The following is a 22,585-nucleotide window of genomic DNA, read 5'->3' on the forward strand; positions in this document are numbered from 1 at the left end:
GGGCTCTATAAATATTAGTCTTTGTAGAAATCTGGGGACCACCAATATGATCAAATATGGTTTTCTCAGGTGAGGATTAAGAGAAGCCATTTGGTGCGCAATGGCCCCCTCTCTACCATGACACAGACTAACAGGTGCAATGAACACGTACCCCAAAATTCCTTGATGCAGAGGGAAGGATGCTGGGAAGGAGCGCAGCTGCACTCTCAGGCAGGCCTTCACAGGATCCTGTAGGGGTCGCCAATAGCGCTCCACTAACTGCAGAAAACAAACAAGTGAAGGGAAAAGAACATCAGAAAACTCAAATGCAGCAGGTGTAGGGGCAGGAGTTCTAGCTGATACAGAAAAGCTGTATGACCCGGCCGAACCCTGTCCAAGCCTACCTTATGCTTTTCCCATTGAAGTGGACAGCATGCAATTTCACTGGAGGGGTTCCTATCCTGACGTGATAGGGAGTGTACCCTCATCCACAATTGAGACTGGGTACTGCCTCCCACTGGCAGGACTCCTGGTAGGTAGCAGGGATTATATACACAGGCATTTGGACCTGTACTCCAGGAAGGGAAATGCCCACCTTCTAGGTCCCCTATAAGATATGTGCAGTCCTCCATTACTTATATGCATCCTTCTATCCCCACTTCCCATCGTATTTGGTGAGTAATGCAGTGTGTTACATGTATACTTGCTATTTGGGACAAGGAGACTATCATATATACATGACATTTGTCATACACACAGTGGATGTCATACACAAAATGGCGGTTCCCCTCCCCGTTGTCCTCGTGCTCTGCTGATGAGACATGTACTTTGTCACAAAACCTCGGAGGTTTCTTGTGGGCTGAGACATGTGAATCTGCATCCTCAAAAAATAATTTTGCCTTTACTAGGCCTGAAACTCTTCCTTCCCCATTCATCCTTTGTGCTAGGAAGATGCCTGGCAACCAATGTGCCCTGGCACAAAAGATGCCTTTGGACAAATCACAGAACACCTTGAATGGTTGAAACCAACCTTCCCATTTCCTTCAAGCTCAAATGCAAGGTAAATAGACAGAAAGTCTCAGAAAAGTACACCTCCTGATGAGAATGCCAACACTTTTTAATAAAGCTGTATTTTGGTTTTACACTGGGCACACATTCTAGTTACTACTTAACTCAGAGACTAATAGTTTGGAAATCCTGAGCCTTAAGAAGGCGGTGTGCACCAGCTCAAAGAACATGAATATGGATGCTCACGACAGGACTTTGCTTGTATCTGGAAATCACACACCTGATGTGATCGGTTTGGCAGAAGAAGGGACGTGATGGAGTGAGATGTCCAGGAGCTACGAAGGAATTGGAACTCTGCTGCACAGAATAGTCCGAAAAATAACTATTACCCAAATTAAGATCAAGAACCTAAAAAGACCGAATGTAACACTGAGCGTGCAGTCTGCCTCATCCACGACTTGCCAATACCATTCCTGACTGCAGGGTAACCAGCATCTGCTGATAATACGCTCCAGAGTAGCACAGACTCCTTTCCTCTTTGCCGTCACATCCAGGGGTTGTGGACTATTGGTTCACTAAATGGTCCTTCAAGCCCCAACTGTTCCAGGTTACGAGTCCTAAATGCCAGGACCCAGTCTTAACTGGTCAGGCCTGTGGATTCTAAAGGGTAACTCTAACTCCATGTGTGTCACTAAAAAGTAAACCTTTGGCCACATTCGCGACACAGGACCTGAAATTTTGTACATTAGGCGCCCTAAAAATCTGATCACCCGGTCTCATTTGTGCCTGAGAGATCAGCCACTTCCCAAATGGTTTTTATCTTTGCCTGTTCTTTGTGCACTACCCCAGAATTTCCTACTTTGCCAGCTTCTAAAGAAAGGCAAGTTCCTCTTGGACGTTATTGCTCTAACAAGGAGTCTTGTTTTAATTATTATCTCATCCGGTATCCATGTTTCCAACCTTTGCTACCCTTTAGAGTAAACCTTCATTGCTCAACTTCGCCATCACTGGAGGGACAAGTTCTCAAAGTGAGTAATTTGGCAAACTCACTGGAGTGGCGCAGTGTGGCACAGTGGTGACCCACAGCACCACCAAGCAAACTGACAAACCCAGGACCAAAGAAAAGGACAGCGGGAAGGTCTCACCATGATGGTGGGTGAAATGGGGAAAAGCGAGAGATAGAAAAGGCGTAAATAAGATAGAGAAGGATAGAAGATGGAGAAGGAAATCGAGCAGTGTACAGAGAAAGTACTGAAAAGGATAAACCAAGAAAGGAGTAGTTTCTGTCCTGTAACTCCAGTTCTGTAGTAGGGGGTATCTCTGTTATAGTCATAATCTAGTGAATAGTCCCGCCCATGTGCGTGGACCCCGGAGCAATCAAAAATAATCTCTTAAAGTGTCGGAAAATGCAGAAATGCACAGACACTTAAGAGAGAATTAAAGACAGATAATGCAGCCTATAAACCAGGCTACACTGTCCAGTACTTCAGCTAGAAATTCCACCAAAAATCCACAAACAGCAAAGCCTGTCCAGATTTTACTTGCTTCAACAGCAAAACCCCCTGGAATGATAGAGAGGAAGACATGGACAGGCAAGCCCCACAGGCTGCCATTATGTGGCTCAAAACAGGATACTGCGCCTTTAAGAGAACTTTCCAGAACTTCACAGTATCCCAGAATGCACTACAGGTCCCTTTTACCTTCAGTTCTTTTTGAAGGCGTAACACGCCAGACCTGTAGCATTCCTTACATGAATATCTCTCTCCACCGGGGAGGAGGGCGGGCGCTTATGACTATAACAGAGATAACCCTACTACAGAACTGGAGTTACAGGACAGAAACTACTCCTTCTGTAGTAGGGGATCTCTGTGTATAGCATAATCTAGTGAATAGAATGGCAAGCCCATCCCCACACCAAGGCGGAGGTGGAGAAAGAGAAATAACACCACTATTGTGCGAACAGATTTCGCAGCGAAGCTTGCCCAACCTGAGCGTCTGCCCTGGCATCAGTGTCCACTCAGTAATGCTTGGCAAAGGTATGGACCGACTTCCAAGTGGCGGCCTTGCAGATTTCTGCAATTGGAACATTACGGAGCAAAGCCGTCGTGGCAGCTTTGCCCCTGGTGGAATGAGCCTTAGGTTTACCCCTAAGGTCTTATTAGCCTTATGGTAACAAAGTTGTATGCAGGACACAATCCACCTAGAGATGGACTGTTTAGAGGTAGCAAGACCGGTCCTGACTGATCCATAATTAATGAAGAACTGGTCCGACATACGAATATCTTTGGTCTTATCTAGATAAAATTTCAACACCCTCCTAACATCCAGGGAATGTAAAGACCTTTCCGCTGGAGATGAAGGATTCTGAAAAAACGTAGGCAAAGTTATAGTCTGGTTGACATGAAAATCAGAAATAACCTTGGGAAGAAATTTAGGGTGAGTACGCATAACAACCTTAGCAGCATGAAATACAGTATAAGGTTCTTGGTAACACAACGCCTAAATTTCACTCACCCTGCGGGCCGATGTAATGGCCACAAGGAACGCCGCCTTCCAGGACAGGTGCTGCAACAAAGCCTTATGAATAGGTTCAAAAGGCTCCTTCATCAATCTAGACAGCACCACATTCAATTCCCATGAAGGCGAAGGAAGCCTGACAGGAGGGAATACTTTCTTCAAGACTTCCAAAAAATCTTTGATCACAGGGATCTGGAAGAAGGAAGTCTGTGAAGGGCATTTCCTGTAGGCAGTCAATGCAGCAAGATGAACCTTAATGGAATGAACATTAAGGCCAGACTGGGCCAAATGTAGAAGGTAAGGAAGGATGACGTCTTCCTTGCACGTCGTCGGGTCATAGTTCTTGGACTTGCACCAGACACCGAACCTCTTCCACTTGTAAGCATATGAAGTCCGAGTGGAAGGTCGTTTAGCCTCCTTCAGTATGTCCATACAATCTTCCGGTAGATTCAAATGGCCATATTGCACTATCTCAGGAGCCATACCGCCAAACTCAAAGACGAGAGGTTGAGGTGCAACATCTCCCCCCGAACTTCGTGAGAAGGTCCGGCCTGCACGGCAGCCGTATGTGAGGAAGGAGAGACCGGTGAAGCAGGTCCGTGAACCACCACTGCCTGGGCCATTCCGGGGCAATCAGGATCATCCGTGCCCTGGACTGGGACAGCTTGATGAGCACTGCCGGAATCAGGGGAATTGGTGGAAAAGCGTACAGAAAGCTGTTCGACCAGTTGATCCATAACACATTCCCCAGCGTCCCCTGCTGGTAGTACCTGGAGGCGAAGTCTCGGCATTTGCTGTTTTCGGCAGTGGCGAACAGATCTACGTCTGGAGTCCCCCACCGTGCAAAGACTTCTCCTAGTACTTTGTCGTTTATGACCCATTCGTGGTTTTCCTGAATCAGTCTGCTCAGTGCGTCCGCCTGAACATTCTGCACACCTGGCAGATGGGTAGCCGTTATCGTCAGTCCTCTGGCCAGAAGCCAGTGCCAGATCGCCTGCGCCTCCTGCGACAGAGTGCGCGATCTCGAGCCCCCCTGCTTGTTGAGGTAATACATCGTGGTCGTATTGTCCATCTGCACAAGCAAAGAGTTGGTCTGAAAAGACGGATGAAAGGCCTTCAGTGCCAAGTGAACCGCTCTGAGTTCCAGGAAGTTGATGTGGTACGTGGACTCCATCGGTGACCACGTTCCTTGAATATGTAGGTCTCCGGAGTGCGCTCGCCAGCCCTGGAGAGAAGCATCCGTCACGATAGTCTGAGTGGGAATGTCCTTGTGGAATGGAACCCCTCTGAGGAGATTCTCCACTGAACACCACCACTTCAGAGACTGCAGAGCATGCAGAGATAGCTGTATCTTGTCATCCCACGACCCTCTCTTCTGATCCCACTGATCCTCCTAGCACTCCTGCAACGGTCTCATGTGCAGTCGTGAGTGTGGCGTTAGGATGATACAAGAGGCCATCGACCCCAGTAGAGAAGACACCGTCCTCACTGTTGTAGATGGAGCGGTCATAAGAGCCTGAGCCTTCCGAAGGAGTGATAATCTTCGCTCCTCCAAAGGAGACACGCTTGCTGACAGCGTATTGATGGTGGCTCCCAAGTACTGAATGCACTGGACCGGATTCGGGACAGACTTGGACATGTTGATGTGCAACCCCAGCTTGTTCAAGAGAACGCACGTATTCTGGAAATGCGCCTGAGCTTCCGAGAAGGAGGAGGCCTTGATCAACCAATCGTCCAGGTACGGGTAGACTAACACCTTGTTCTTCCTCAGGTGTGCTGCTACCACTGCCATGCACTTCGAGAATGTCCTGGGCGCAGACTTCAGCCCGAACGGCAGTACTGTGTATTGGTAATGATTTATGCCGACTTGAAATCCCAGGAACTTTGTGTGTTTGTGTGCAATGGACACATGGAAGTACGCATCCTGTAGGTCTATTGCACATAGCCAGTCTCCCTGTTGCAGCTGAGGATACATCTGATGCAACGACAGCATGCAAAACCTTTCTCTGCGAATCCACTTGTTTGCCTGTCGCAAGTCCAGAATGGGCCTGAACTCGTTCTTGTCCTTCTTGCGAACCAGGAAGAACCGGGAGTACAGACCTCTTCCTCTTTGAGCCAGAGGTACGTCTTCTATCGCCCTTTTCCTTAACAGGATATCGGCCTCCCCCTGGAGCTCGCGCAGTTGGTACTGCGAGCTGACCGGAGGAATCGATGGAGGAGGGCTGGTGAAACGAAGACTGTATCCATTGCAAACAATATTCAGCACCCACTTGTCCGGAGTAATTTTTCTCCACTCTGCCAGAAAAAATTGAACGCTTCCTCCCACCGGAGCGGGTAACGGATGAAGGAGAAGTAACAGCTCCGGGTCGAGACCCGGCTGGGCCCTTGTTCGCTGTAGAGGACTGCTGTCCCCCTCTACCCTTCTGACGCTTTTGGAAGGGTCTCCGGAACTGCTGCCGTTGTTGCTGCTGCTGTCCCGAAGACTGCCCTCGTCCTCTTCCTTGTGCACCGAACCGTCTCTGGAACGGGCGGTAGGACTTCTTTTCTTTGGGCTTCTCCAAGCCCACAGCCGTCAGGGTCTCTGCCTCTGCCTTCATGCGGGCCATCTCATCATCGGCATGTTTTCCGAACTGCGTTTCCCCGGAAAAGGGCAGATTGGCCACCCGCTGCTGGGCTTCTGGCTTAAGGGATGTGAGCCTGAGCCAAGCATGGCGCCGCTGGTTGATCCCATGACAGTACCCATGGGCAGACGAGAGAAATGTCCACAGCCGCGCTTATGACCTGGTTTGACACCAGCATCCCCTCTTTGAGGATCTCTTGGAAATCCTCCCTCTTGTCTTGTGGCAGAAGGTCCATGAACTGTTGCAGGGAGCCCCACAGGGAACGGTCGTACCGCCCCAGCAACGCCGCATCACTGGAGGCCTTCATGGATGTGGATGCCGTACCACAAGCCTTCCTTCCAACCGAGTCGATCCATTGGCTTTCCTTATCGGGCGGCACGGTTGAGGACGGGGAGGTAGAGTGTAACTTCCTGGCCGCCGTCACCATCACAGAGTCAGGTACCGGATCTATCCGCAGAAAAGCCGGGTCCGACTCCGGGGCCCTGTACTTCTTCAGAAGTCGAGAGGGAGCGGCCTTCACCACCGCTGGCGTGAGGAACAGCTCCTCTGCAGGTTCTACCAAGCCTGGCACTAGCGGTAGAAGAGGGCGAGACAAATGCTTCTTGTGAAGCGTTTCAAAGATCACGGACGTCGTGGGTGTTGGAGCCGTCACCGTGATTCCCAATTTTGTAGCGTCCCTCAGGAGAACCTCCTGGAACGTGCTGATATCGTCCACCGGAGACACCCTTGTCTCCGGGGAGTCCGACAAGGTCGGTGAATAGGATCTTGTCCTGGAGGAGTCCGTGCGAGACCTGGATCCCTGCCTGTTATGGCGACGTCTTGATCTAGTGGAGGATCTGCGTCTACTCCTTGATCTTCTTCTCCGTCCAGAGCATGATCGCGACCTCCTAGGCCTCGGTCTATCCGCCGGTGCACCCGGAGTGGGTGTCTTTGGTTTTGCCGGGGCCTTCAGCGTATGAGTACCCTTGGGGGGGTTGGAAGCCTGGGTAGTGAGACTGACCTCGGAGGGACCGGAGGTGGCTTTTCTGGCAACTGAGGTCAAGGTCCGGTTTGTGGAAGTGGTGGTAACGGAGGAGGGGTAGGAGCCCTCGGAGGGGGACCCCTCGGTAATGGAGGCGGAGGTGTAACTGGTCTCTGGGACGGGGTATACACCTCGGAGTACACCGAGCCCGGTGATTCGCCTTCCTTCCCAGCCTGGGACGTTGGAGACCCTCCAATGGGGTCAGGTGTTCTTCCACCTCTCTTCGGCGTTGAAGTACGGCGACCAGATGGCGAGCGTCGGTCCCTCGACGTCGAGAGTCTTCTCCTCGGCGTCGACCGTCTACGCCTTGACGGCGAAGCCCTTGCGCCTCGACGGCGACCTCTTGCGCCTCGACGGCGACCTCCTGCGCCTCGACGGCAACCTCCTGCGCCTCGACGGCGACCTCCTGCGCCTCGACGGCGACCTCCTGTGCCTCGACGGCGACCTCCTGCGCCTCGACGGCGATCTGCACCTCGACGGCGATCTACTCCTCGACGATGAGGATCCCCTCGACGGCGATCTTCTCCTTTTCGCCGACGGCGAACGGCGGTGTCGCCTCGACAGCGAGCGCCGACCCCTTCGACGTCGATCACTCGACGATGACTTCGACGAGGACGACGACGAAATAGTCATAGGAGACTTCGACGGCGGTCTGTTCAGTTCCTTAGACGTCGAGCGTCAACGTCGCTTCGACCCAGAGCCCTGGGGAGACGGGGAACAGACTGTAGTCATCCCTTTCGACGCCGTAGTCGGTGCAATCGACCCAGACGGAGAATGGGGACGCTTGCTGGTCTTCCTGCCCCTGGGGAGCCCCCCAGAGGCCTCAGCATGGGCAGAGGAAGCCCCTCCAGACCCTCCTTGCGCCTTCAGCCTTCTTCCCTCAAGGCCCTGAAGCCTGATCTTCTTTCTGTCCTTCAGGGTCCTGCCAGAGAAGCCCTGACAAATCACACACTCCTCTGGGACAAGGGAAGAGGGAAGGCAGAGGATACACCTCATGGGGATCTGATTTGGCCTACTTCCTGGAGCACTCCGGGCATTTGTCAAATAATGCCGGCATATTTGACATCAAAAGGGTGCAAAAACCAAGAAGAAAAGCACTAAAGTACTTTAGAAAGCACTAAATTCGAAACAAAAGTGAAAAATCACCAATAAACCCTTGAAAAGGGAGAGCTCAATGCTCCAGGGTCCTGCTTGCAGGAGCCGGAAAAAAGAACTGAAAGTAAAAGGGACCTGCAGTGCATTCTGGGATACTGTGAAGTTCTGGAAACTTCTCTTAAAGGCACAGTATCCTGTTTTGAGCCACATAATGGCAGCCTATGGGGCTTGTCTGTCCATGTCTCCCTCTCTATCATTCCAGGGGGTTTTGCTGTTGAAGCAAGGAAAATATGGACAGGCTTTGCTGTTTGTGGATTTTTGGTGGAATTTCTAGGTGAAGTACTGGACAGTGTAGCCTGATTTATAGGCTGCATTATCTGTCTTTAATTCTCTCTTAAGTGTCTGTGCATTTCTGCATTTTTCGACACTTTAAGAGATTATTTTTGATTGCTCCGGGGACCACGCACATGTGCGAGACTATTCACTAGATTAGGACTATACACAGAGATTCCCTACTACAGAACCATAATTAGACGAAAGAAGGCACTAACAAAACAGAGAGGTACAAAAGACTAATACAGTACAAAGGAGAAAGTGAAAATGACAATAGGATGGGAGGGTAGGAAAGGTGAGAAAGAAAAAAGAAATGAGAAAAAAGAAGGGAAGTGAGAAAGTGAGACAGTTGTGACTAGTTTTGTGGTTCGCAACTCACAAACCGGCCTTTGCAAGGCACTTTGCAGGATGTGTTGGGTTCCAGTAACACTTCTAGCCTCATTTTGTGGGGGTTTGACTCACCAGAATTAGAAGATAGTGAATTTCCTGTTTCCTATTTAAACTACAGAACCAGACTCCATATGCTTTTAAGATTCAACATGACCCAATGAGGTTCTGAAGTTACTTACCTTCAAAACCAGGACAAGCATGCCAGCAGCAGATGTGGTTCATAGGCATGTATCCTTCACTCACTTAGGCATGAGGTGCTGTCAAGGGGCCCTATTCCAGACTTCTGGAAATTGGACAGGAGAAAGATGTTGCTGCTGCTCCAGAATAAGACATATGTGCACACTCACTTACCTCAGTCTCCACCTTCTGAAGGGAGGGAGTTGGTCCACAGAGAACACAGACATCCACCCCGGGCACCAACTGGAATGTGAGCAGCCTGTGGGGAACCTAATGAGCACACAAGAAAAAAGTTAGAGAAGCACAAGGATTAAAGAAAGGTGATGAGACTTGTGACATGAGACAAGAGAAGACATAAGTGCAAAGAGGCCATCTTTTGTAGGACAGGCCAAGGAAAGAAGATGGGTCTTATGAAAGAGGCCACGTGGTAAGACGGCTTGAACTCCATCCATCTCCAGGCCAAACGCTGAACACACAAATATCCAACTACTTCTTAGAAGAACACAGAGATGGCCCAAATGACTTGCCGATTTCATTGTGCCACTAGAGACCAGGTACAACCAATTGCAAATCAGTCTTGGTGTCACTTCAAAGGGCGCAGTCGGGACTGTAATTCTAGGGTTCCTCTCTGTACGCACTACCTGGAGCGCTTATCGGTCTAGGTTTAAAAGCCAAAAGACTCCTAAGAAAGCTTTCACTGAACATGGCCTGAGTCTCTGGATAAACCAACCTCCCAAAGCTCCTCAGACTTCCTCCCTTGTTGGTGAAATTCAGGAAAGGCTCAGGACAACCGGACAATGGTAGGTCGTGTCACCCGCCTTGGCTACGCTGGGTTACTGTCCTCCGTTAATATCATACACGTCATGTTGACCAGACATCCTGTTTTAGTTAGAGCAACAGACTTCTACTTTATAAACATCCCCCAATAACAAATAAAATATGGCACATTGGTTTATTGGACCAAAGACCCTCCTCCTCAGCACGACTAAACCAGACAACAGCATATAAATAGTTTAAGAAAAATAAAAGTATTTATCGACAGACAAACATCTAAAATATGAAAGCGGAAGTATCATTAATAGAAAAGTAATGGTAAGGGCACGGAAAATGTAAAATTCATGTAAACAACTGAAAATGCCCAATGTACACTGTCAATCCTTGATTTGTTGCAGTGATTCCCAGCTTAACAGTGAAGAGCTCAGTGCTTCAGAAACCAGTCTAAGCCAGTATCTCTAAACTTGAGAATTCTAAGAAGGGTGCATGCTGAACTGCACCCTTTAAAACTCTTGTAATTTCAGAGTTTTTCAAAGCTTTGTCTTGAGGCGCCTTTGTAAACAGAACTATCCCTTGCCCAGAGTAAAGCTCATGTTTTTAAAGGGACGAGGCATTTCTTCTTTCTTTCAAGTTCCTATCAGATAGTCTGCTCCAGAGCATCACTTAAGGCGAGCAAGTACATGGAAAAACATATGTAGCGCCTTGGTGCTTCACGTTGCTGATCTTCACTGGACTATCCTACAACAGGGTAAATGAGGACTTCTTTAGGTAAGGGAGGTGGTTTTCCGGGAACAGATCAAGCATTGGCTGAGCCAACAGCTTCAATTTTGAAAGGCATTACCTGACCTTTTGGTTTTGCCAATACTTGCAGAAGTTGTTGAATAGCACCTGCAAAACGAAAAAGTGCTTGTTGCCAATCCTGAACAGCAGCTACTTAAAACAAGCATTTGCAATGCAATAGGTCTCGCATTGGAAAAGTTTGAGGTATTGGTATTGTAAATGACAATTTTTTTATTTATGTGGTGGTTTTGAAAATAGTGAAATTAATAGCTTTGTCATTTACAATGCCAATAGTTATAACTTTAGCAAATGTGACACCTATAGCATTTGTAATGCAATATGTGTTGTATTTACGTGACTTAGATGTATTGATATTACAAATAACAATGGCTTTTAATTTTTTTAAATAATTAATACTTAAATAAAAGTTATAATTTATAATGGCAATAGCTTAAACTTTTGTAAATAACCTTTGTGAAGATTATGTTCAGTGTATTTTATTGTGACGAAAATCCAAGAACAGAAGTGAAATATTAAAATATTTTTGTGACATTTGTAATAAAGCTTGAAACATATTTGAACCAGTTGTTTTTGAATCGTTGCACAGATTGATGCTGTGGTAGCGCTTAGTGATGTTGTGGTGCCCCTGAGTGATGCAGTGGTGCCCCTGAGTGATGCTGTGGTGATGCGATAGATAGATAGAGTGAGCACGATAGATAGAGTGAGGGCGGTAGATAGAGGGCGGGCGATAGATAAAGGAAGGGCGATAGATAAAGGAAGGGCGATAGATAAAGGAAGGGTGATAGATAAAGGAAGGGCGATAGATAGATAAAGGAAGGGCGATAGATAGATAAAGGAAGGGCGATAGATAGATAAAGGAAGGGCGATCGATAGGTAGATAGATGGCGATAGATAGAATGATTGCGATAGATAGAAAGAGTGACGGCGAAAGAGTGAGGGTGATAGATAGATAGATTGATAGAGTGAGGGCGATAGAATGAGGGCGATAAATAGATAGAGTGAGGGCGATAGAGAGAGGGCGATAGAGAGAGGGCGATAGAGAGAGGGCGATAGAGAGAGGGCGATAGATAGAGTGAGGGCAATAGATAGAGTGAGGGCTATAGATAGATAGAGTGAGGGCGATAGAGAGAGGGCGATAGATAGAGAGAGGGCGATAGATAGAGCGAGGGCGATAGATAGATAGATAGATAGATAGATAGATAGATAGATAGATAGATAGATTGAGGGCGATAGATAGAGTGAGGGGCGATAGATAGATAGATTGATAGAGTGAGAGCGATAGAGTGAGGGCAATAGATAGAGTGAGGGCAATAGATAGAGGGAGGGCGATAGATAGATGGATAGAGTAATTATGTGGCGTGTAATTATGTGGTATTATGAGGAGTGTCTGTTGTATTGAGTAGAGTGTAGCTGTGTAGTGTGTAATTATGTGGCACAGAGTGGTATTATGTGGTGTGTGTGTTGCATTCAGTAGAGTGTAATTATGTGGGTATACTCACGGGACTGACACATTAATCCATTGGGATATGTTTAGGCTGTCCGGAATTCGGTTAAAACTGACTCTGAACGAAAGTACACTACTGAATGAAAATCAGCTGGCACTGTATAAACCGAGTGTCACTGATTTTCATTGCTGTTGCACCACTTGGCCTCTTGATGGAGCCAAAGCATTGCAGACCATTCTGCAATTAAGGCACCAAGAAGGAAGCATCCCAGAACGTGTGTCACCCCTATTAAAAGCGGGGAGACACATTGGTTGGCAAGGTTGTTGGGTGGGGCCAGGTCCTGTCGTGTTCTATCTAGGACCCCGATCAATATTGTGATCTTATGCCCCTATACGGCTATAATCCATCCATACCCCTATAATGGCATAAACGATCAGAGCCATATTTCAGAAACTCACCTCTGCAGCTCATTACAGTATATGACACAGCAAAAGCCACTATCTTAGATTCCTAGATTACACACCGAGTTCTTTCAACAGATAAAACCCCCAGCAACCTGGGAAAGCCCCGCTTGCTTTGTTTTCATTAGTAATAGAACTCTAATGAGCACTGTAAGACCGACCAGTTCTTAGTGACATCTTTATTGACGTCTTATGTCCAAAAACTTACGTCAAACAAGGCACCTTCCAGGTATAAATAATACCAACGTTGCCTTAATCAAACACAGCGATGGTGGTGGAGAATACAGGACAGGAAAACCGCTGTCCCTTGCAGAGCCCAGCAGATGCGAGAATCCCACGGACGCTGCCCCTCCTCCTCCTTGACGCGCTGAGAAAGACTCTGTCTTTTCTCCTGCCGAGAAAATCCAGCTCCGGCGTTTCTAGCCTACCCTTGCGGGTAACTGGGATATTGAGTCCTGAGAGGAGATACAAGACCTCCAACATTCTATTCCAGAGGTACAGTGTTGACTAAACCCTTAGAGAGAATTCTTGAAGCAAACCCGTGGCAAACCAACTTAACTTAAACTGCTACTTACTTACTCCCTCCCAAGTATTAGGCTTAGGTCAGGTACACTGGGTAAGGCGTAGTTAGAAGCACCAGTTGAGGACGTTAGCTAAATGTATATATGAATGTATATATTGTATTCATTTTAACTATTGTATGGCTAAGAAACCATATCAATGCTTTTACAGTATTATTTCGCAATCCTCCTTTTACTGTACGCACTTTTTATAATAACAAGTCTTGCAATTGTGGCAATTCATTTCTCTTGCATGAGAAGAAAGACTGTTCAATAAAAAATACCTTTTATTGAAAACGCCCGTCTCTCTATTCTCGGCATCCTGGTGAAAGTAATTCTTGCACAACTGACTGAGTGAAATAGCTGTGTATTGTTTCACACGACTCTAGAGATTGACTCTTATTCTAAGGAGCAAAGTTGTCATGTTTATGCGGTTGTTGGAAAACTGAATCCCTTCTTGTCTGAGCCAGGGAAGCTGATCACTTCCTATTCAGTCAAGAAAGTTTCCAGTGACCTCTGAGCTAGTTGGTACAAACTTAATTAAGTCTAACATAGTCAGTAGAGACCTGGAAGACCGCACTTCTACACTGCTGTTTATGTTATTCCAATGCGCAGGGCCTATAGGGAAAATAGGAACTACACTACAGTCCCATTCTAAATACTGTCCAAGTTTGTGTGGTCTCACACACCTCACTACAGTTTGGGCAACCTTGACGAGGAGACGACGAGGAGACGACGACCAGACGAAGACCGCCAGTGTTTCAAGGCCTAGGTGAACCAGCCAAGGTAAATGTTGAGAGTGTTACCCGGCACCCGTGGGTTGGGCGCCGGGTAAAGAGGCGGCATGCTTGTACTTTAATTCTGATGCCATTGCTAAATTGGCCCGTGAGCAAGGGCCCCCCTGCCTGGCTAACGTGGGGTGGGAGCCGGGTAACGAGGCCGCATGCTTGTACTTTAATTCTGATGCCATTACTAAATTGGCCCGTGAGCAAGGGCCCCCCTGCCTGGCTAACGAGGGGTGGGCGCTGGGTAAAGAGGCCGCATGCTTACAATAACTCCCTCACACTCATCACCACACACATACACACTAACAAATACACACACCCTCTCATGTTCATCAACACACACCCAATCACACGGTTTCCGATTGTGCTGGGATTGAACTTGGCCCACAGTCATAACTCGTGCAGACATGTTTTGTTGACACGTCATTGGACTCCTGTGTCAATATTTGCACACTTCCGAGTGTCGAAGCCACGTTACTGTCTCAGCCGTCAGCTCGTCACTCGCTGCAGTATATAATCTCTGGTACAAGGGGCCACACACAGGCTCGGTTTGTGGGCCGGAATGTGTGTGTGTTGGTGGGGGGAGAGAATTAAAAAGAGTTGGGGAGAGAGAACGAGAAGGGAGAACTGCGAGAAGTGACGTGAGAGCGTTAAAGAGAGGGTAAGCTACTGTGGAGTAACAACCAGAGCTGCTAACTAGGGAACTGGGTTTGAGTCTGGAGGTGGGAGGCGGCATGCTTGTTTTTTTTAATCAAGATTCTATTGTTTAAATCGGCCCGTGAGCAAGGGCCCCCTGCCTGGCTAACGTGGGGTGGGCATCGATGAAAGAGGCGCAATATTGTTTAATGTGGTGGGGAGAGGAGCTGTTGAGATCTGCCGTTTGTTAGCCTGCGGCCGTGCCCCATTACTTCACAGGTCTTTAAAAAGACCATTTACATAATGAGGCTTGAAATGCTTGCAATGGCTAACGTGGGGGTGGGCATTCTCTCTGGGGTCTGGTGACTCAACCATAAAGTGCAGGGGTGCGGTAATTAAGGAACCACCCTGGGTATGTCTACTATCTCAATGCTAAGACCCAAAAGAAGGAAACAAGCAGCAAGTTTATCATCCTCAGTCTGTCAAAATGGTGTATAGCAATGAATTCGAACTCTAATAAAGCACGGGGTAGAGTAAAGTGAAAAAAAGCTGATGTACTTTTGCGACATGGAAGAAATGGTATTACAAATGGAAAACCAAAGGGAACTTATCAGCATAAACAATGACAACCCGCCCTTAGTCCCCCCAGAACAGAGATGAAAAAAAGACACTGACAAATGCCTCAATTGGTCCCATTTAGGTTTGCACACTTGATGGATGGGAGTCCTGCAGGCAATAATAGAGTGTCCACATAAGAACATTAATATTCACAACTGTATTTACAGCGGGCACATTTTCTTTTTAAACCTTTAGGTCTTTGTCAAACCTAGACCGATCCACTTGGAACTGACTTCGTAACCCTATCCCATTGCCCTCTCCTATGATTCCATTGCTTAAATCGGCCCGTGAGCAAGGGCCCCCCTGCCTGGCTAACGTGGGGTGGGCGCCGGGTAAAGAGCCGGCATGCTTACAATAACTCCCTCGCACTCATCACCACACACAGCGCATTCACAAATGCACACACCCTCTCACGTTCATCAACACACACCCAATCACACGGTTTCTGATTGTGCTTGGACTTGGCCCAAATGTCATAACTCGTGCGGACATTTTTTGTCAATATTTGTGAACTTCAGAGTGTTGAAGCCACGTTACTGTCTCAGCCGTCAGCTCGTCGTTCGCTGCAGTATATAATCTCTGGTACAAGGGGCCACACACAGGCTCGGTTTTTGGGACGGAATGTGTGTATGTTGGGGGGGAGAGATAATTAAAAAGATTTGGGGTGAGAGAACGAGAAGGGAGAACGGCGAGAAGTGACGTGAGAGTGTTAAAGAGAGGGCAAGCTACGGTGGAGTAACAACTAGAGCCAGAGCTGCTAACTAGGGAACTGGGTTTGAGTCTGGAGGTGGGCTCAACATCCGGAGATTCGGGCAGATCACGTAACCTCCCAGTGGCTATAAAAATGAATGTGCCCCTGTGTAATGTAATTGGTGCTCATGTAAAGCACTCCAATACGTTTGGGTCGAGTTGGCGCTATGTAAAGCTGCAAAATACAGAGCTAAAGAGAGGGGTTTCGAAAGAGAAAAAGAGTGAAAAATGTTAGTACCACTGTGTATCTTTAGGTCAGAGTAAAGGAATGATGGTCTGAAAGGTGAGAAATGCAAGTTTGACCTTCAAAGGTAATTAAAAAAGCCCCGATAGGACTGGAGTAATCTAGTCATAAATTTTAAAATAACGGTCTTGCCGCTGAATGTAGTATCATAGCTAGGAGCCTTAATCAATTTTGGAGATAACAGTGGCTTGAATTACAGCCCAGACGTTTGACAAGATCGACCTGTGGGAGAACTGACCTACGTGAATTGTAGATCATCACACGTGACTGTCAGTGTAACACCGTTAGTAACATTTTCCAAAATAGGCTACACCGATAACCACGTTCTATTTAAAGATTTCTATTGTTTTTCTGAATTGCTTGCAGGTGTAAATATAGACAGATCTTTAGCAAGAAAACTTTATTTTAATGTTGGTCAGCCTTTCTCTGCAATTCACTCTAAACAAGCATTTGCAATGCAATAGGTCTCGCATTAATTACGTTTGAGCTATTGGCACTGCTAAATATTGCAACACCATACTGCGATTGCTACAATAGTTAATTGTGGATGCGTTAACAATTGATGTGTGCACTGATGGCTGGTGGTGTGTGTGCCTGTAGAAATTATGCACTGCCGGCTGGTGGTGTGTGTGCCTGGTGGGAGTATGCACTGATGGCTGGTGGTGTGTGGCAATGACGCTCAACATCCTGTGAATCTGGGCAAATCACGTAATCTACCCGTCCTTAACAAAAATGCATGTGCCCTTGTGTAAAGCAACAGGTGCTCACATGAAGCGCTTCAAAATTTTCAGGTCGAGTTCGCACTATATAAATCTCAGAGGAGAAAAAAACAGCAGTGAAAACCAGCCTAGCTTTAATCAGAGCCATGCCATCATACTACGTGATTTGTGAGAAGTGCCCAAAACCATGAACATGTCACCCAGCTCTCACTTTCTTCAAATGACAACACATTGATTCTAAATGAACTATGAAAAGTGCCTGCCTTGTCTACGACACCCAATACCCCCAGAAATCTCTCACAAATTACTCATACCTGGAGAGTCACAAAACCTGCGATTCCAAAAACGTCTCTCTGTACCCCGCAGATCAAGAGGTGTGCCTTGCACAGAGCCTCCCTTTTCAGGCAAATTTCCAAAAGTGCTGACTTAACCTTACAGACATCAAGGCCTCACGCCAATGCCCTGGGGTGCTTTTAGCCTATTAGCTCCCGTGACCAGAACTTGTTGTTTCTGTTACTCATTTCCGCTCTTCCCTGTTTGCACAGCAGTCACCTGACCATGAATATATTGTCTTTCTCTTTATTTTCTCAACAGTACGCAACCGGTTTCTAAGTGTTTTTTTTTTTTTGATCTAGTGTGCGCAGAACAACATGCCCCGCAGAATAAAAACAGCAGAAGACTATGTGCTGGAAAACAAAGATTTCATGGTTGAAGAAGTGCGTGGGCAAAAGATGTTAATTTGCAGGTTTTGCAGAGTGACTGTCCCAATAGTAACTGGGAAGACTGCAAGCCGAATTGCCGAACATCTTGTCACCAAGTGCCACTTGAAATTGAAAGAGCCACCTATTAGCGACAGCCTACGCCAGATGTCTCTTGCTGAGACAAGACCCGCTTCAAAAGAAAACGTGAGGAAGAAAAGGATGTGGCACATGAATTTGTACATACCCTAGTGCAATCTGGAACCAGCCTACACCAAGCCGATGGACCGATTGGGAATATGTTCCGCAAGCGTGCACCAGCATGCCCCTAGTAGTTCCTGATGCGTGGGGAGTACAGGCTCGAGTTTAGTATGTATCAACTCGTGAGAGTGAATGCTGCGAGATGGTGTCTGCGGCATGTTTGTGTCTAGAAGGGAAGTGCTACTTCTGGACATTGAGATATGTGTGCATGTGCTGTGAGGGTGCTGGAGCGTGATTGGCTGGAGCTGGCTGGCATGCCAGGCTCCAGGAAGTCTAGATAGTTTGCCCGGTGGTGAGTGGGAGATTAGCATGAGTGATGTGTGGGAGGAGTGCACCTGGGTCCTGGATGGGCTGGGTTTTCCCCACACAATGCTGGCTCCGCCCTCCTGTGGTGTGTCTAACGACCCTAGCCTCCCCAGTGAATGAAATGGGTGGTTGGGCCATCAAGAGTGCTCCAGAACCAGCTGCGACTGGTTTTCCCCCCACCCTGCACATTGTAACAAAGGATTTACTGTATAAAAAGGGGCTGTGTCCCCTTGGAAAATGTTCTACTTTTGGATCCTGCCAGAGGGGGCTTTTGCTGCTGCTGGGGCCAGGAGGACCGCCACTTGGGGAGTCTCCCTGCCTGGAGACCCAGTGTGCTGGCTCTGGCCCAGCCTTCCCCCCCTGCCTGCCTCCAGCCCTGCTGGAGCCTTGTCCTGTCCTCCAGTGCTGGGGAGCACTGAGGACTCTTTGCCTGCAGCCTGAGAGCGCTGCTCTCTGCCCTTCAGCGCTGGGAGCGCTGAAATCCCTGCGTAGCGCTTGGAAACGCTGGATTTTGCCCGAGCGCTGTGAGCGCTGTATTTTGTCTGCCCCGTGTGGCGAGTTGGCGGCGCGGGTGCCACCCCGCTCATTGCCGTATTGTTTTGCCCGGTTTGTGGTTTGATTCACGAGGGAGCTCACTCCTCGGATCATAGGAGCCCGCCTACCTGCCTAAGAAGCGAGCCGCCGCGCTGCCCGCGGCGACCCGGAAGTGGTGAGGCGGCCGACCAATCACAGCGCGGCCCCGGAGAGGCCGACCGGAAGTCCCGCCCCGCTGCCGCGACCCGGAAGTCAGGCAGGCCGGGGGCAAGACAGAGAAGCAACCGGAAGCGGACGGGAGGCCACCCCGCGCTCCGGTGGAAGGAGAGAAGCCGGCGTCTTCCCGATCCCTCCCCAGGCTCCCAAAGTGAGGGAGAGCCCAGGGAGAAGCATCCAGAGAGTCCCGAGGAGCGGGAGCTCTCGAAGAGCAGAGCCTGCCACGTCGTGCCTGGAGCCCCGGGACGAGAGGAGAGGAGCCCCGCCCGCAGCCCAGCCGATCAGCCGGTGAGTGCGAGGGCGGGTTCGGTGTGTCCTGCGAGTGGCCCCAGTGAGGGAGGGCCGCTCCACTGAGAGGAGCCCGTTCTGTATCCCTTTTTGAGCCCCGAGGTGCCCCGGGGGCACCAGTTGAGTTAGAGCCCAGCGAGGCTCTTGGCCAGCATCATCCCTTTGAGTCCCCAGAGAGAGGGACCCCACAGCCCAGCGAGGCTGCACCTTTGTTGCTGGGGCCCTGAGAGGCTCAGCAGTACCCTTATTTGTCTGAGAGGCGTGCGTGCCCATTCAAAGTGAAGAGCCTGAGAGAGGCTTAGGGCGCCATTTCTTGTTTAAGAGCCTGAGAGAGGCTCACCAGTGCCACAGTGGTGGTTCTTTGAGCCCAGAGAGGCTCCAACGTTGCCCTAACTTTCCCTGCTCCAGTTGCCCAGCACTTTGTGGGCAACTGCCACGTTTAGGCCCTGACATTGGGACACCGGGACAGTCACAGGTGGTGACTTGTGAGTTTGGCGCAATGGTATTTTTTCTGCACCTCTGAATGTATTGTTTATGCGTCATGTGCCTTTACACCTCTGAATGAATGTCCTGCAATGCATCATGTGTTTTGCTTTTACACCCCTACAGGTAGTGTGACATGTAGGTGGTTGTTTTCTCCCTAGTACAGGTGGTGCTAGAGAGGTCCTGTTACCAGTGATTACTGGTTGTATGCTCTACTTTTATATTGTGTGCTACACATGCTATTTCTGAAAGTATTATTTCTAAAAGTGCTGATACCCTTGACAGTGGTCCAAGTGGCCCTGTCCTGTACAAATATCCCTTGTAAATTCCGCCCGTGCCTGTTGGCACCGTGTAACAAGATGTGTGTTTTATCTGATGTATATTTATTATAATACAAAGGCTATTTTTACATAACCTTGTGTGGAGTGTTTCTTTGTGGTGGGCCTTTGGTTGTTGTTGCTGGGGTGCATGCGCAAATACTTAACTTACATCGCCTCCAAGTTTAGCCTTGACTGCTCGCGCCACGTTACCTAGAGGGCGAGTGGGGGTTGCCTTGGTGTGTGACTCCCTTGCCCTGACACTTAGAAATGACGATCCCTGACTGACCTCGACGCGAGTCTTGGCCGGCCAGGGTCCCGTTTCTAACATTGGCGGCAAGCGGTGAGGATAAGAATTTGTGTTTGCGTTGTACCACAGTGGCAACAGGCCACTACAAAGCTCTGCATTTTAGATGACCACATTTTGGGGATTATTGTGTTTTTGGTGAAGTTCCATTATTGCTTCTCCTGAAGAGTGCCATTTGATAATTGTGTTCAGTACATTTGTCCCCCGCCCTGCTTCCAGAGTTTGGTACCTGTGTCACATGTGGTCAGGTTGAGAAGTCAGGGGTGGTAGAAACTGCCTTACCAGTCCGAGGGGGGGGTTGTGTGTGAATGAATGGTGTGTGGCACTAGGCAAGTGAGTGTGAGTTCTCTGGGAGAGGGAACTTGCTGAACCTTTGTGAATTGTGTACTCCTGTGTTAAGCTCAGACCCCTAGGTTCCCTGTGTAATCTCTTCTCTAGAATGTCCGCCAGAATGGAGCCTGCTTTTGATTTCTGTGATCTGTTTGGATACAGTATGGGAGAGTTGGTAAGGTTCTGTGGAGAGAGAGGCATAGGAGTGGATGAGTCAGATACTCAGTCTGAACTTAGGAGCAGCCTGATCCTATGGCAAAAGGGTCAGTGGGATCTTGCGCGCAGTGAGGAAAGGGCCCGGGTCTCACACCAGGAGGGTGGTGGGTCTGTGGGAAGCCCTGAAGATTCAGAAGAGGAGGAAGAAAATGACAGCACAGGGAAGCCAGCAGATAGTAAGGACCCCATAGATAGGGAGTCCCTTGCTGGGTCCCGTGTCAGATGTAGCACCCCATCCCTTTCCCTGTCCCCAGAGGAGTGGGTGGATAGGAGAGAAGAGAGGGAGCACCAGCTGGCCATGGAGAAGCTCAGGTTAGAGCATGCCAGAGAGATGGCGCAGCTGGGTGTGAATGAGCGGATTTCAGAGGCTGAGAGGGCCTTGGCCAGGGAGAAGATAGCCCTAGAGTGTAGGTTATCCCCTGACCGCAGTCAGAATTTTCTGGATCCCCCAGGGAGGGTGGAGTCCAGTGGTGGCAGCTATGTAGAGCCCAGTGCGAGCAGTCCCACTCCCAGTTCCCCCAGTCTGGTACCTGTTTCCCCAGAGGAGGAGTTAAGGTTGAAATTCAGGGGCAGTAGGAAGCTGCCTCACCAGTCGTGGGAGGAGTTTGAGGATGAATGTTATGGGACACTGTTTGATTGGGTAAAGGTTCACACGAAAGATGATTTTGATGTCTTGTTTGAGCTGATTGTCAAGGAGCACCTGCTCAGTTGTTGTTCTCCAGGGTTGCGCACACACCTGTTGGGGTGTGGATTGTCTGAGGCAAGTGAGCTTGCAGAGGAAGCGGACCGCTGGGAGAGTGCTAGAGGTTCTTTAGAGTCCCTAGTGAGTGAGTCCAACAGTAGTGGTACAGGGAGCTTCCAGCCCAGCGTGGTGGAAGAGGCTCAGTGTAGCCCAGCTAGGTCCCAGTATAGTGAGAAGGGTGGAGGGGCTGACTGCCTGGCTCAGTGGAGCAGGAGTCAGTGGGTGGCTGAGAGCACCCAGAGGCCCGAAGCCCTGTCTCAGACCGTGGGTGGTTTCTTGAGGGAACACCAGGTTAGGGACCTAGGCTGTCCTGTTAGTACACTTGAGGAGGATCTCCTAGTGTCTAGGGAACCTGGAGCGTCTGTAACTAGAGCTCCAGGGGTTCCAGTGTCCGGCAGTGTCGCTCCAGTTGGGAGGGCACAGAAGTCCGAAGCGAGGAGTGATTGGGGGATGAGTTTCCCAGTGGATGCACCAGTGGACCAGAGACTAGCCAGTTGGGCTAGATCTTCTTGGGTGGACCCGGGTGGCGCCACTTCTGGTCTGGGGGATCTTTGCGCACTGTCAGGTGGACAGGAGGCGGGAGATCTGCGCCAGACAGACGGTCACACGACACATGGGTCATGTGTCAGCCTCAGGGGGATTGCGTGTGAATCCCCAGAAGTCCTGGAGTGCCAGGCAATTATTCCGCCAAAGGTTTTAGACCGGAGGTTGGGAGGCCAGGTTCAGGTTCGGCCTGACCTGAAGGGTAGGACGACTGTAACCAGTGTCCTGACCGGTTCTTCCAGAGGAACTTCTCCAGTTGGGAGAGGGCAGACCTCTGGAAGGGGGTGCAGAGGGTGGGAAAGCCCACCTCTGACCCCGGTGCAACCTGAGGGGTTAAACCCTAGGTTGGAATGGCGTTCTAGGTGTCCCCCTCGCACGGGGAGGAGGAACCCTAAAAGAAGAGGTAAGGG

The 22,585-nt window shown here is 49.1% G+C and overlaps 1 protein-coding gene across 1 annotated transcript in view; it reads right to left on the reverse strand.

The window, feature by feature from the left end:
- The window catches only part of FUZ (fuzzy planar cell polarity protein), a 118,554-nt gene that overhangs the window by 29,781 nt on the left and 66,188 nt on the right, over nt 1–22,585 (reverse strand). The window contains exons 7-8 of the mRNA XM_086930143.1: nt 9,316–9,411; nt 152–258 (exon numbers count right to left, since the gene is read on the reverse strand). Coding sequence (XP_086786269.1) covers nt 152–258; nt 9,316–9,411 — 203 coding nt within the window. The remainder of the gene's footprint in view (nt 1–151; nt 259–9,315; nt 9,412–22,585) is intronic.

Source organism: Lissotriton vulgaris, chromosome 7 (genome assembly GCF_964263255.1).
Source record: "Lissotriton vulgaris chromosome 7, aLisVul1.2, whole genome shotgun sequence".
Taxonomy (NCBI): Eukaryota; Metazoa; Chordata; class Amphibia; order Caudata; family Salamandridae; genus Lissotriton; species Lissotriton vulgaris.